The following is a 15,855-nucleotide window of genomic DNA, read 5'->3' on the forward strand; positions in this document are numbered from 1 at the left end:
AGAGGGAGACAGACATTAAGTGACAGAAGCCCCCCCCTATTAATTCTCTGTCTAACGTTGCTTCATCTCTGACGTTCATATGCAACGCCACCCGCTGAGTACCCATCAGCACTTCACACACGCACACACACACACACACACACACACACAAACACACACAGCCTACACACAAGGAGTAGCCTTAAGCATCTTTGTTCTGTGTGGGAGGGGAGTGACATCATTTAGTCCACCTGTGCTGTGTGTACAAAACAAACACTACAACATAAACACAGTGTAGTCTCAATCAGGGATGGTAATCTACTCAACAAGCCCTCCAACCCAGACGGGCATCCCTACCCTCACATACGACCCATAAGAGCGTACCAGAGGTAGAAATACCTGACCTTCGTCGTCATGGTAACTAATAAAAATCTAGTCAAGGCTGTGTAGCAGTCATAGTTTGGGTAGGTTTAGGCACAAAAAGTTCAAAGGAAGTGCTTCCTTAAGGTTAGAGGACATTGGTCGTCATGGTTACAGTAATAAACACACGGTTAAGGTTGTGGAATGGTCACAGGTAAAAAGAAACAACATTTATTAAAGGTTTCACACAGGAAATGAACGGCGTTCTCCTGAATGAAAGTCCTTGGTTGTGTTGACCCATCCCTCCTAGAGGCTAGTCTTTGTCACTCTTTATACAATGTCAACTAAATTCATCCTCCTTCTCTGATAATGCTCTCAAGTCTTTGCATTAAGTATGAAGGTACAGCCAGCAGCTGGTTTGCTTAGCTTAGCATAAAGGCTTGAAACAGAGGGAAACATTTAGCCTGGCTCTGTCCAAAGGTGACAAAATCTGGCTGTTAGTACCTCTAGTACTCACTAACTAACACATTAAATCTTGTTTGTTTAATTTCTACAAAATACAAAGGGAGCTATGTACTAGGATATATCTTGGGTAAGCTAAGCTAACTGGCCACTGGCTATAGCTTCATATTTACCATGTAGACAGGATCCACCTTCCCATGTCAGCAAGAAAGCGAACAAGCATATTCCTGAAAATGCTAAAGTGCTCCTTTAACAAAGACACGTACACATACAAGCTGTGTCTCAATTCACTGGCCAAATCCTTCGAAGGCTTCATTTGAAGACCAATTGCATCACAGCAGTGTGACATGGCTGTCCCACTTCAAAGGCTCCTTGAATTGTGGCAGAGAAATGCGTCCTCCGCTTCCTGGGCAACGAAGGATGCAAGGGGTGGATAAAAAGAAAATAAGCTGGACCGAGGACAAATAGGAAATCCTCCATAGACAAGACCGTCTCATTTAGGTTTGGCCTTCGTGGTCAATGTGGTCTTCGGGGGTCACGCCTCCGTTGACCACGGCATCAGAAGGATGCTGCCCCTGAATTGGGACATAGCTGTAGTATACAACCAATATTTAATGTAATGTATACACCATGTGTGTTTTCACTACATATCTGATCTTGCCTTTGTTAAAAAATGCACAGATGTATATCGCATTGGCCGGATGTAGCTGGACATATACAGTACAAATACATGTAAAGTCACGTTAATGTCTAATTCACAATTCATTGCATGCCAAGGGAAATGTGAAAAAAATGAAAAAAAAAAATCATTGGCTGATAAAAGTTCAGTTATAAAAGATACTAAGAATAATGGTCTTCACCGAATGCAATGTATGTTGTAATGCTTCTGATGGGAAGTAGAGGCAATAATCATTACGAATCCATTGGAATTTAGTGCTATGTAATAAAATACACAAACCCCACCCGGGCACACAAGGACAATCTATAATACTGAAACATAGGACCACAAACAAAGCACACATTCACATAAGTACACAGTATTAGGACGTGACTGTTGTTGTATTTTGCATCAGAATCAACAACTGCTGCGTAATGTAACATGTTACTGAGCCTTTTTTTGTCACAATGCAGCCATTGCTTTGAGAGTATTATGTTAATCGGATCATAATGATTGGTGAAAGCGGTGACGTGTCTGTGTGTGGGAGAGAGAGCCTGCGGCACCATGCCATGGACTGAGTACAACACGATCTATATGGATATATGTGACTATGATAACACACTATACTTGTTTCACAGACTGATCCATGCATCAGCAACATACTGATTAGCATGATAATATAAGCTATGTCTGTGTTAACAAGTGTTTGATAAAGTGCTAATGGTCTTTCCACTTGGTGATGTGGTGAGAGGTGATTGGTACGTCCAGAGCTCCAGTTCTCATATATGTCAGTGTTTATTGCCGAGAGCGTATGAATTTGCATCAGCAGTCACCCACACAGAGCGATTAATTCAGCCATTGTTTCGGATGCGTCCTCTCCCCAAACTGGATTCAACAGCAAGTTAACAGGCTCCAACGACTCCCTCTCTCTATTTAGTTGTGTCATACGGTATTTTGGCATGTGACAAATGATGAGGCCCTTGTAAACAGCCCTAGATGATACCTGACAGTTTATGTTAGTTTCACAATGTAAAATGTCTCACACAACAACACAACAATACACAATGCAATTAATTTGATGTTGTTAGGGAACTGATTAAAGGACTGGGAAGAGGAGCAGCAAATAAAAACATTGTAATAATATGTTTGAAGCAATTAAAGAAACTGTCTTTCTTTCTTTTGTTCTTTTTAAAAATATATTTACTGCTATATTCTGTGTAAAAACAATATAAAAGGGTTACAAACTAACTCCTAAAGGGACTTAAATATGAATCGTCTTCATAAAAAGATGACTTTTGCTCTCAAAATCAGAATAATTTTTCTGAGTACTGATGCACCTAAAACACAGAAATAAATGTACTTTCCTTCACAAGGTTGGGGGGGTTAGATGTAGGAATCTCTATCATAACCACGAAGTCTGGCTTCATTAGAGGCTCTCTGTGCGGTGCTGTTGGTTGACAGGTGTGTGCTACATTCCCCAAATCATTGCACAAACTGGGGCTGCACTACAGTGAGGGCATTGGGGGAGGCTGAGCGGATACAGTCAACTCTTAAGCTCTCGCTGGAGGTGGAGAGCAGACACATATTTTCACCTGACATACAGATCATGGTCTGTTCATTCCATCATCACTAAGTGTCTGAAGCAAAGGGAAAAACTGACGGTGTATCAGTTTTCAAAGAAATAGGAAGGAAGACAGATTCTTTTTTTCCAGTGAAGGGCAGCCAAAGCATCTGCTTGACAGTGGTGGAGAACGTTACGACCAGCTGCAGGCAGTGAAAAGCAAAACTGTTATGAGTCCTGGGGAAGAAAAAGGTCAGGCATATTTAACTGAAACATTCATACTATTTAGTGCATTTACCTCCATATGATGTTGGATGTCAGCTGCTTCTGGGAGCTACCCCCCCCCCCCCCCCCCCAATCTCTCTGTATCTCACTTTGAGGATAATGTGTTAAGCAGTGTAAACATTAGAGCCGTGGGAAGTAACACTCCCAGGGAAAATGAAGATGCAAATGAACTAAACATGGAGGTTAAACTGTTAATAGAACATGTTTTACATTTACCAATGCAAATGACTTGTCTAATTGTGTTGTAAATGCATGTAAATAAAAGTTTCATTTGCATGGAGGTGCACACCCACCCCAACAGGCTATGTCAAGTTAATATGGTCAATAGCAGAGATAACACTTCTCACTTCAACAGTTCTCTTTATCCTAAATTGAGACTATGTAACCTTTGAAATAAACAACTAACACGTCCCCCCTCTTAGAAATGAAGTGTAGAATTCACAGGAAATAAAAGCCATCTTTTCTTAGTGTAGCAAGATTTTGGTGATACAGCCTTATTTGGTCTAGTATGATATTCTAACTTCAAAGGTAAAATAGGTAAAATAGCTGACTTGCTTTACACTTTTGTTTTACTTTGGAATTTAAAGCAGTAATGTAGTTACATGTTGGAGAAAGTGAAATGGGGAAGTGTGTGTTCTGGCCTGCACGTGAGTGTCCCAGGCAGCCTTATTAGTGGGATGATTGAAATTCCAGAGTCCTTAGTCAGTCAGTGCCGTTCCAGCTGCAAAGACATTTCCTGGTGATGTCCAAACAGGTTCACTTAGACAACTCTCAACTGCTGTCAAATGAAAACACTTCTCCTCAGAAGCTGTTACATTCTTGAGTTATTACTTGCAATCACATGTGCCATTTGCCACTCTTATAATCATAACTTATTTTGCCTCTATTTTGCCACTATAACCACACACTCTGGAGTGAACCTCATCCCAGCATTTCTCAAGGGCACAAAACTGACATAGAAGTGTTCATTCATGATTACTGCCCTGCACCGCTGCCAGTGAATGATACAGAGATTGCTTTATCGCTGCATGTTTTCACTTCCTGCACACACAGTTACGGAAAGTGCGGGATATGAAGTTGCAGGTCAGAAGCTGCATGTTTTCTTTTCCTTAAATATGTATAACTGTTATGAATGAAAGTGTTCAAAGCAGTCAGGTAAATCCAGCCTGACTCTTAAGTAGACAAAAAAGGTGTTTGGAAAGCAACAGCAGGCTGTGGAGGGAAAGGTTCATATTCCTATGGTATTAGGACGGACTGCGGAATCTCTATTGATGTTTAGATAATTTAGTTTTTCTCGATTCAGAGCAGGAAGTTTCACTCATATACTCTTTTCTGTTTGTGTACATGGATATATGTGTTTTAAGCATTTGTGTGTGCATTTTGTTTTTCCTCTCCAGTCTTTCCCAGCATGCCCTGACACCTCTCCTTCCTCTCCTGGTTACAAATCAGCCTCCTCTGGACATGAAGCTTCTCTGAGACGCCATAAGATTCCGTTGTTGCTATAGTGTCCTCCCTGTCTTTCTTTCTCACTCGGACACACACCAGGAAGTGATGAATAGCAGGTGTCCACCCTCCAATACTTTCCCCTATTCTTGACTCCCCACCAGTGCCACAGATCTGCAGATTGCACAGCACTGATTAATCTCCGCTTGACAAGATGAGTCTGATTCATGTCGCTTGGACACTGTAGAAAGCAGCCAAATTCCTCACAACTACAGAGGAAAGCTGGTCCCTTACCTCCAGAAATAGAGGTACAAATCCCCTAACAACAGAAATATCGAGATGCAGTATGTTTTTAAAGATAAGCCATGATTTCTAAATGCAGCACGTTTTTGAAATGTGACATGCCGTAACAGAACTCTGACCTGAACTATCTCGTCAAATCATGCAGCAGTACACAAATGAACTAAATCCAGACAAAACAATAACATATCAGATGTGAGAGAAACCTCTATCTCTACCAGATAAGGCAGCACACGTAGACATGGAAAGCCTGAAAAGAAAGCCTATAAACAGCATAGCCATAGTTGATTTACACATTGGCAAGGATTCAACTTAGGTAGTTAGTTTTCTGTTCCCACCCCTCTGCTGTAAAGTATCACGGGGGCCCAGTGGCAGGTAGAGGAGTGGCATGATAGACTGCACTGGAACCCAAAGTACATCATCCCGAGAGGTGTGGGGAGGGAGAGGTGGGGAGGCCCAGGACCCTGTGTTTGTTTTTAGTTTCCTTCTGCAGATAAGAGCAGCTGCAGTTTAAAGGGCTGGGCACGTGAGTGTCTGCTGAGGATATCAGTGTACAAAGCAAACCGGACAACTCCCACCATGCATCAGAAATTCTAAATACAGTTTACAATGTATGTGGGTGTGTGTGGCAGTGTGTACACAGGGAGACAGGAAAGTGTTATGACAAGAATCACCAGGCAAGCTCCTCTATAAGAGTCGTTAAAAAAAAACACATGCATTCTTCATATAGCTACACACATTAACCTTTGTAAAAACTGAAGTTCTAGCTCTGTTTGAATTAGCACTAGTTAGTTAGTTAGTTAGTTAGTCTTCAGCTGCAGGGTGTACAAGTACGGCACAAGAATCGGTTTGAATGAATGTAAACTGTTTCTTGTCTGCCTACCAGCAAAAGCTCATGTGTTCCAAATGGGTGTGTGAGCAACTGTTTAAAGCAACTGTGTCAATACCCTTGGTAGTCACGTAAGCTTCAACTGAGACCAGTCAACAAATGCTCTCCTTAATGTGTACTAGAGGCAAGATGTTTAAGAACACTAATCTCTCATATTTGTTGCACAACCTTACAAACAAAACATTACTGGAGTTTGGTTTTTTTTGTTTGTTTTTTTTGCTGCTCCACAGAAGCATCAGGCACTGAATAGATTCTTCCATGTTGGGCTGAGATCCTCTACTTTTCCCCTGTGAGATACAGATAAGGTGTGGTAAAGTAATGTTCAGAGGAAAGCACAATTCCCTCCAGCTTATCATTGCTCAATCGGCTCCAGTATGCTTCCAGAAATAGATGGGGCGAGGGGTTGGACTAAGGCAAGGGACTGAAAAGCCATTAACTGCTTTTTTGCTGAGGAGGGTGACATTACCATACGGCCCTGTCGGCTGGCTGGGACCACAAGCTGAGCTGAGCACCACCTGTTTTTATGACAGGCAAAGAGAGGTACTGGGGGTGGGGGTGGAGGGTGGGGGCTGAGGGGTGTATTTGGCACCATATTAGTATCAATAATGGCGCCGGCAGTGTTTCACTCTCACTCTTTCTCTCTCCCAGTCACATTATTCCATGCTTATCCCATTCCCTCTTCTGCTCACCAAGCCTCTGTCTCTGTTTGTTTCCCTTTGCTATCCTGATTCCACTCTCAGCCTCGTCTTACATGCATTTTTCTCCTCACTGGTATTCTTAGTACTTCACGTCTTCTACATCACACTTTCTCACTCTCTCACTTTTGTCTCCATCTCCCCTCTTTGTCCTTCAGTCACCGCTGGGGATGTAGCCAGGGTTGGGAAGTAACAAAATATATTATTTTATGACTGTTGTTACCTTATAAAAAAAATTGAAATTTTTAAATTTCAAAATAAAAAAAGATATTATTACCATGTATCACATGTTTGCGTGTTGCAGGTAAGGATCAAGGAGGCATGTGTATGGTAAGGTTGGTGGTGACTTACATTTTTTGAAAAATGTCTCCTGTGGTTAAAGGAGAAAACAGGACATTCATTTTAAAAATTAAAAATAATCAGTAATCAATTACAGACTTTATTCCAGATATAACCTCCCCAATCAGGAAGGTTTTGTTGGATATTTGTCTACAATTGAAGGATGACAACTCTTTTTAACACAACAAGTACTATAATACCAATCTCATTTAAATGAATAGAGAACAAAAAAAAAAACTCCAGCGGTAATAGTGATCTCTGGAGTTTATAGTACACACTCCTTTTCATTTACAAACCCAGGACATATCTGGTCACAACCTTGTATGCCCTATTGATTCTCACCGAGCGTAGAATAACACAACCTGGATAAAGAGAGAGCTGATGTCCATGACTGCTCTGCCTCTCCTACACAAGCTTGGATAGTCACAGTGGTGAGGTGTTATCTACAGAAAACCATCAATAAAACGACTGTGTTGGGCAGAACAGTTGTGCAAAAAGAAATCATAATCCATCAAAGGTATTTTCAGAATGCTGTGTTCCACGCAAACATCCACCCCGACGATGATCATACATGCACACAAACACTGTGTCACAGACCAAGATAAACAAAACGATCCCACCAGACTCTGTAACACTCACAGTATCAGCAGCTGAGATAAACCCACACACACACTCTGAACTTTACACAGCCCATCAAGCCCCAAGTGTATCAGGGGACACGCAGACAGACAAGCGATGATGAGCCAGCCCCAGAGGGACCATGATATGTCGGCAGGGTCAGGGTGATTTTAGTCAGTCAGCGCTAGCATGATACAGTCCAACAACCTCTCATCAGGAGCAACAGCAGTAACACCACAGAGGTCTCAACTTCAATACTGGTCATCAAAAAATGTATTTTTGCTCTGATGCAGCAGAAATTACACATTGAGTATAAAAAAAAGCTAGAATTTACCTTCAGCATACACAGTATAACCCCAACAGTTTTATCTGTTACCAAAAGCCATCTCAAAAGCTTGGATTTACCTTGTTGCTATAAAATAATGCCCTTAATTATTGTAATCATTACTGTATAAATGTGCAAACTAATGTATCAAGCAACAATGTAAATAGCTGAATATCAAAAAAGCTACCTTACGTGTTAGGAAAACCTTTGGAAAGGTTAAAAGTTCATCTGAAATGACAAAGTCTCAGTAAATGCTCAGCCATTCTATTATTTTCTAACCTCAATATATGACAACGCTCTCTTAAGATATACTTGTTTGCACCTCATTTTGCCCCTGCATTAAAACTACAGCCAGTTATTCATTGACAGGCCATATCCTTGAGGACACTGGGTGAAATGTAACTGACCAACTTGGCATTCAGCTACACACTCCTGAACATGTTTCAACTGTTTTCCAGTACTGCATGATGTGTTTTATTATTACAATTAATAATGAGTCTGCTGACTCCCTAGAGGGTGGGTGTGGGGGGTGTTTTCTGGACTCTATTTGACAGGGAGGTCAGACTGGAGAGGAACAGCACCCTGGAGCTGGTTGGGAATCAGTATCTTGCAAACAAGCACTTTAAACAATTTAAACAATGTCTGCCTAACCTGTCACATACGCAGGCTCATGGGCTGATGATGCAGAGAGAGTTACTAAAACAAATTATGCCTTTTCATATGCTCCACTAAACATGGTGGCACTTAATAAGTACATCTGCATTTGCATCAAATAGGCATCTTCTATAAATGCTTCTATGCTAAAAGCTCCTGCGCTACAAGGGGTCTGCCTGTGTGTTGTGTAGTTAATGCCTCTGAATTTTGTTTGGTGGTTTAGCAGTCTGTTAGCTAACAGCTAACAACATGTCATACATGTGAGGCCAGGCTTAAGTTCAGGAGGTTATCAGGCTTGACACTATCACACACCCAGTATCCATATGTGTAATGACGCCTTGGCCCATGGGTAACTGTTAACCAACAGACCCTGTGTGGTGTGAACAAATGTTGCTAAGAGCTTGTGGAGACGCATGTGTACTAATATATCTGGGCTACTGGCAAAGGATATGAAATGTGTTGCAGCATGTGATAAATTATCTACTGTAGCATTAGTTCCTGATACGGTTCACTAATGTAACAAGCTTACCCTTCAATCTGTCAGCTGTAAGTGAACTGTCAAACTGTTTGCTTAGGACACACCAATGTGGCAAACAGGTGAATTAACATGAATGTGGGCGTGCTTAGGAAAAACCTGATTCTTCTGACTTTGCCCTGGATTTGCCCTGACATGTTAGAAAACCCTAAAATACTCTGGATAATGTCCTGTGAGACCTGCATCGACCAGCTCAACCACAAAAACCAATGACAAACTGTACAAGTGTAATTATTTTCAAGCTTTTTAATACAAACTTAATAAACTATCAGTCCCTCTTAACATGTAAGACACTGACTCCGAATACTTTGTTATACCGTTTGTTTTATCAAGTATTGCACAATGTAGGTACAAAATTAATATACGATTACATTTTGTCCATAATATAGCAAAAATCTTTAAACTCTTAACAGAAAATACAACTCTTATGTTTTTCAAAAAAGCAAATATTCTTAAATCCCACCACTACGGAATATTCTGTACACAATCTTTAGAATAGTCAATGTTTTTTTTTTTTTTAAGATGGATTCATTTTATAATTTCAATAAAAAAAGAAAACATAAAGTTGCTGCAGCCATCACAGATCACTGGAGTAGTAAAAAGATATAAATGCAATACCATGTCGTAGAAACAATAGATACTCTGATATTTTACAAACTCTGTACTAAATTAAATTATACAATTAGAAAAAAGACCAGGAAATCCCACTTATTTATGCCAATTTCTTGAAAAATTGGCGGTGTCCAGTTATGTTTAAATACTGAAAGAGGCCATGACTTGTGGTGGTTTTTTTTTTGTCTTTTTTATATCTTAAAACAGTCACATAAAAAAAATATTTTGTGCTTGGTTGGCAAAAGAAATAACAATGATGCATGTTGAAGTTTAGGTAACCAAGCTTGGACATCTTGTACTACAAGCTTCATCATTTAAGAAAAAAAAAAAGGTATAACTCAAGGGGGCAAAGTAATTCACCCTCGGGCTCATGCTCTTAGACTCGTAACACAGATCTTACAGTCGACAAGTCACTTTTTTCCTTTTATCCTTGACATTCTGTTCTTGTTTACACTTTTTTTTTATTTTTCGAAATGTGCATTTGTGTTTGTTTCCCCCCATCACATTATCTCTGGTCGTTTCTGTGTGAAGTAGTAGCTTAGGTAGTACCTTTACATGTACTAGTTGGCCATAACTGGCTGGAATTGCTGGTTAGAATACTGCATGTTGTTCAAGCTGAAATTCAAGCCATCCATAAGGGACTTGTCGTTAAGGCCACCATAGGCCGCAAACATGTCGAAGGCATTGCTGTACTGCAGCGGGCTGAGGCTGAGCGAGCTGTCCCCAGGAAAGAGAGCACTCTGGCTGCCCTGGCCCTGCAGGCTGGGGAACACAAACTCCTTTGCATTGGGGGACAGGGCTGAGGGCTTCTGGTGCTGCTGCTGCGCTCCGAGGCCCAACCCGTACAGAGAGTGCATGGAGGTGGAGATGGCTTTCTGTTTCAGGAGACTGTTCACATTCAGGCCCAGGTTGGTGGGAGAGGTGCGTGCCACCTTGTTCGCAGCACTACTTCCGCCATTGTTGTTGCGTCCGCTGCTCTTCATCTTAGTGGAGCCAAACTTGGTGGCGGCGAAGGTGGCTGTTGTGAAGGTCAAAGGCTGCGTGGAGCGGGGCATAAAGGTGGGGCTGACTGCTGCTGAGTGGCCGAAAGGAGGAGAGGGTGAGCTGGAGCCCGGAGAGGTGCCATTCACAGGCTCGTTGATGGGCATGAAGACCTGTGCATCAGGATTGAAACTGTTCTTGATTTCCTTGTCCAGATCAAGCCCCCCACTGCTAGCTCCACTTTCATTGCTGTCATCAACATACAATACTTTGACAGGCCCTTTCTCCCCGATCTGATAGGACACCTCAAAGGGATCAATCCACACGCTGAGGTCCTGGGGCAAGTTGTTGCGGACATCCTCAATGTCCAGCCCGCTCTCTTTGGCTGCCTTCTCCACCACAGGGTCCACCTTCTCCCCTACGTGAATGCATCTGAATCCTGAACCCTTGTATGGCTTGTCAGGGTACCAGTGTCCCTCGTACTTCTGCTTCAGCTGGCGCTCCAGCTCCTCGCCGAAAATGTTGACCCTTCGCCTCGGCAGCTTGTTGTACAGGTACGAGATGATGAAGTTGAGAGCTACTTGGATTTCAAGCTGCATAGCTAACTGCTGACGTTTACCAGGTGCGTGAAGAATAGGTGTGTCTGACCTTGAATGTGTCCACTGGGTCTGCTTTGTTTATCCGTGGTTGGCAACACAGATGCTCTCCAGGCAGGATGGCAAAAGCAACCAGAACTTGGATAAAACAGGTTCAAAAGCAAAAGTGCTGGTTTTGTAGAAGTGATGTCCTTCCACGGGATGTGATGATTTTTTCCTGCAACAATTGGTAGAGGAAAGAAAATTCTTAATCATTCATTTCAACATGTTGTGTACATAAATTCATAAGTAAATGTCAATATTTTTAAGAGGATCCTATTGAATATTCACAGCAGATCTCTTCGATTCATCTGATCTTTTTGGCTACTTGACACAACTACTTAAGTCTTTTTAAGGGGAGTACAAGTGACCTTTAATTATAATGTGTCTGTCTGAAGTACTAGTGCATGTTGCAGTTTTGACTGTTGTGAGCTCAGATATCATAAGCTGAGTGTCACAGCAGCACACAACCAGAACAGAGTCTCACAGCAGCAACCAGATAGGAGAAAATGTGCAGCTATTGAAGAAATATTAATACAGGGTCAGCTTTATTTCTTGCTCATCTGGCACTGAGCTGTGCACATATTGTTTATCTGTCAAAAAGTAGGCATTGGACACATTGACCTCGCACTAGGACTCGGCAATCCTATTACATAATAGACTACTGGATAACATCCATACAGCAGGACACAGGAAAACGAATGCGAAGTTGCATTTAATTAACGAAAACGGGTAAACCTAACTGAGGAAGTGCATTGTCAGTAATGCCTAATGGCAGAGCAAATGATTTTGGGTGGATTTTAAAACTGACAATCGTGTCACTGGGGCTGGTTATATGCGTCCAGCAACCACCCACTGGTCGGATCGCTTCCTAGATTAAAAACAATGTCGAAATAAGACTTAACCCACTATGGCTACACCCATATGTTTGGCAATTTTAGCACAGAGAAGGGGAAATTCTCCGACGTTAAAACACGACGTTATATAAAATGGAAATGTCAAACTATAAAACCAAATTGAAGGAAATAGGCTGTGCTACAATGATCCTCGCCCTTTAGAAGAGCTGAGCTGAAGGATACAGAGAGTGAACTTGTCGAGGCTCTATAAATACCTAAAAGTACAACCCCCCCCACCACCCACCCCACATCCTATCGGGGGAAAAAAGCTGCACAGGAAAATAACTGCAACATTTATCGCCTCCCTCATGAAACTGCCCTCGAAAACAGTAGAAGATTCCTGACAGCTGCCAACTGGCTACAGGTCTGAATTCATCGTTTCGGTTTTAGTGAGTTGGGAGGAATATTGTTACATTTTCACAAGAAACTACAGGATTGTAATGGCGATAAAAAAAATCCTTTGACACCTCTGGAAATTTTAATGTTACAATAAAGTACGACATGGCAGGCTACACTGTAAATTTTACGAGCACAGCAGGCGTACTTCGAGCCTCTGAGGGAAAATGATTGTCATTTTTTAAACTGAGATGAGAAAATAATTGACATACTCCACACTTTTATCGCACGCAAGCGCCTGCATACACATTCACGCTCTATCACACACACACACACACACACAGTGAGAGACACACACACACACCCCTCCCTAACTTAGTGGACTGACGCAGCAAATCAGCTTAGTAAGTATGAATAGAGCTACAGTACGACAGCAAGCAAATTTAACAAAATAATATTACATATATCACAAGTAACAGTAACCAGTCGGCTGAAAATACTTACTTTTTTGTAAAAAATAAAGATTCTCAGTAGTTCTGAAGTACCGTTAGTTAGTGCAAATAGAAAAAAAGTATAAATACTTTCTTCACATAGAATATATTATCAACAATACAAAAAAGTATTCCAGTACATGTAGATTTCGGAGGATTGGCGTTTACGGTTTGCTTCGGTTTCTGTTCTTTAAGGTTATTTAGCGTTTTTTTTTTCCTCTTTCAGCAGGCTTGCAGAGTAGCTCCCTCCTACTCGGGAGTTTCGCAACTTCGTCCCCCTTCTGATACAGTGTTGCCTTTATTTATAGCTTTCCTCCGCCATGGGCACGAGGTAGGCGGTGATGCGGTTTCAGAGGTCAAAACAATACGAGCGGCCACGATTGGTCCGAAGTGTGAGTCCCGCCCTCGACGTAGAACCCGAGCCGCGCTCTCATTGGCTGACCAGCGGTGTCGCTCAAAGATATATGATTCTGTGAAATGGGAGAGACGCCTATGATGAGCGCTTGCGTCAGAGATAACCTAGGTCTGTGCTGACAGCAAAAGGCAAAAGTAATTAATGTTAAGACAGGAACGATATTATATAAAGACATATCGTTCCTTTAGTTGAGTTGGCGTGAAACAAATACTTGTATCGATATGAGAAGGTTGGAATATAGATGTTTTATTGACTAAACCTATTCTCCTGGAACATACAGGCTGGTCTAACCGTCTTTACCAGACTATATTAGAGACACGGTGCTATTAATGGATGCACTCAAGCACTGTACACACGACTCGCTGGTCTTTTAACACCTGTGCCATGTTTATACCACACAGCACAGCACTAAAAGGAGTCCTTTATGCGATTATAATCTCATTTATATCCCCTTTGTCGTAGACTTTTTACACAGGACCATTCACATCGTCACCTGTCAACGAAAAACTGCAGGAGTTTTTGATCAATGTATACTGCCTGAGAGGAGATTCCCTACAGCGGAACAATACAGCTGGCAGCAGTGTGGGTGGTGCTGAATGCTATCTAGAAAACACAAGCACTGATTGGTCTAAAACGGGGCAGGAGCCCTACGGTGAATGGTGTGTCCGTATCCAAGGTGCTGATGTAGGCTGCGCACGTCATTGCTCGGCTGAACGCACGCTGTTGCCAAATTTAAAGTGCACTAACACACACAACAGGTATATGTTCATGATATGAAGTCACTGCTGCAAAGAAAAGGTATTTTCTAGCATTTGGATTCAACCATTAACCACAATGATAAATGAAACAACCTGTCTACTGATGATTAATGCTGTTAAATTTCAGAGAGAAAAAAGGGAGTGTTAACTTATTTAGATAGATAGATAGATAGATAGATAGATAGATAGATAGATAGATAGATAGATAGATAGAGCAGCCTTTTACATAAAACACCAAAATGACTGATAGTCTGAAGATAGGAAACTTAAAAAATGAGAACAGAGACTAAAGATAGGAATGGATAATGCCACTATGTTCTGTAGCTGTCACGTTTGTCATCACAGCAGCTGGTCTTGTAATGGGAAAGGAGGGCTGTTGGTCTGTGTAGGCCTGCTGACAGGGTGGACCTTTAGACATTCTTCATGCACTTAAGTTTGCCAAGCGGAGTCATGTGCTCGTTGTGAGCTGTAAAAGTGTGCGAAAGGGCTCCCATGGAAAGTGCTGTGGGGATCAAATACATGAGACAGACGACAGGATCAGGCAGGGGCAGAATGGAGAGATTATATGTTTTGACGTTGCCCCGTGGATTCAGATTCACATCTAGCTTTTATGGAGTGGAAATGGGTGGGAGGGTGAGTTGTCTGCCAACAACACTGCGACTTCCACAGTCCTGGCAGGGCCTTGTGGGTTGTTTTTACTGTAAACAGCTCAGCACACTCTAATGTCACATGTCTTCCAGGACCAAAGCCAAATAGATGTTCTCTGGTAGCTGCTTTTCATGGCAGTTTACTGTATATAGTTCTTGTGCACTTTGCGTAGTGTGTGAATTATGTGTGTGCCTTCTTATGTTGTCTACAGTTCTAACAAACAGCCGTCACCTGACAGAGCAAGGTCAGCAGCCATAATGAGGCATGTTAAGACTGCTATATTGTCTTAGGGTGTAATCCTCTAATGCATCCTCCACTCACTGCCGCTTCTGTCACTTGTGCTTATGAAGGTGTGTAACACCCTAAGATCTCTAATCCCCCCCATCGGTCTTCAGTCGTAGTCTGTGCTTTGACTCCAGGAATGAGAATGTGGGTAGAGGGAATAATTAAGTTAAATGAGTAATTTACCAAATGTTGTTGCTCATTTTCAGGTTTTATGAAAATCCAACTCATGAGGGCTTAGCTGAGCTGTTTAAGGCTTGTTTACACTGAAGGAATATAACACCTTTACAGGCTTTCACTGAGAAGGTGTGGGATATCTTGATATTTACTAACCCACTTACATTTATTCTTCCAGTGAATTGAAGGTCACCTTCAAAAAAAGAAAACACTGAATTGCATAAGCAGCGATTGTTATAAGGCCTCAACCCCTATAATAAAAACAAACTCGATCTCACCCTGACAACAGAGGATAAGCAGAGGCTGTCCTCCTTCGCCTCTGCCCTATGACATAAACATACAGGCTCCTGTGGTAGGACCATATACAGAATTATGCTCAGCAGCAGACGTGTGATGAAACATAATAGATCACTTCTGCTTTTCTCTCAACCAGTATAGGAAAAAAGTGATAAGTTTTAATAATATTTTGGGAGAGGAGGAAAAGAAATCACATCAGTATTCAAGGCTTGTAATTAAAGACT

At 41.7% G+C, this 15,855-nt stretch overlaps 1 protein-coding gene across 1 annotated transcript; it reads right to left on the bottom strand.

Moving 5' to 3' along the window:
• Positions 1–9,334: 9,334 nt before the first annotated feature.
• On the bottom strand, positions 9,335–13,317 carry LOC111227233 (protein Tob1-like). The gene is made up of 2 exons (XM_022752665.1): positions 13,068–13,317; positions 9,335–11,509 (listed from the first exon to the last, which is right to left on the bottom strand). The coding sequence occupies exon 2, from the start codon at positions 11,293–11,295 to the stop codon at positions 10,276–10,278; it is 1,020 nt and encodes a 339-aa protein (XP_022608386.1). The 5' UTR covers positions 11,296–11,509; positions 13,068–13,317; the 3' UTR covers positions 9,335–10,275.
• Positions 13,318–15,855: the final 2,538 nt, after the last annotated feature.

This window comes from Seriola dumerili, unplaced genomic scaffold, assembly GCF_002260705.1.
Source record: "Seriola dumerili isolate Sdu_G_001 unplaced genomic scaffold, Sdu_1.0 BDQW01000169.1, whole genome shotgun sequence".
NCBI lineage: Eukaryota > Metazoa > Chordata > Actinopteri > Carangiformes > Carangidae > Seriola > Seriola dumerili.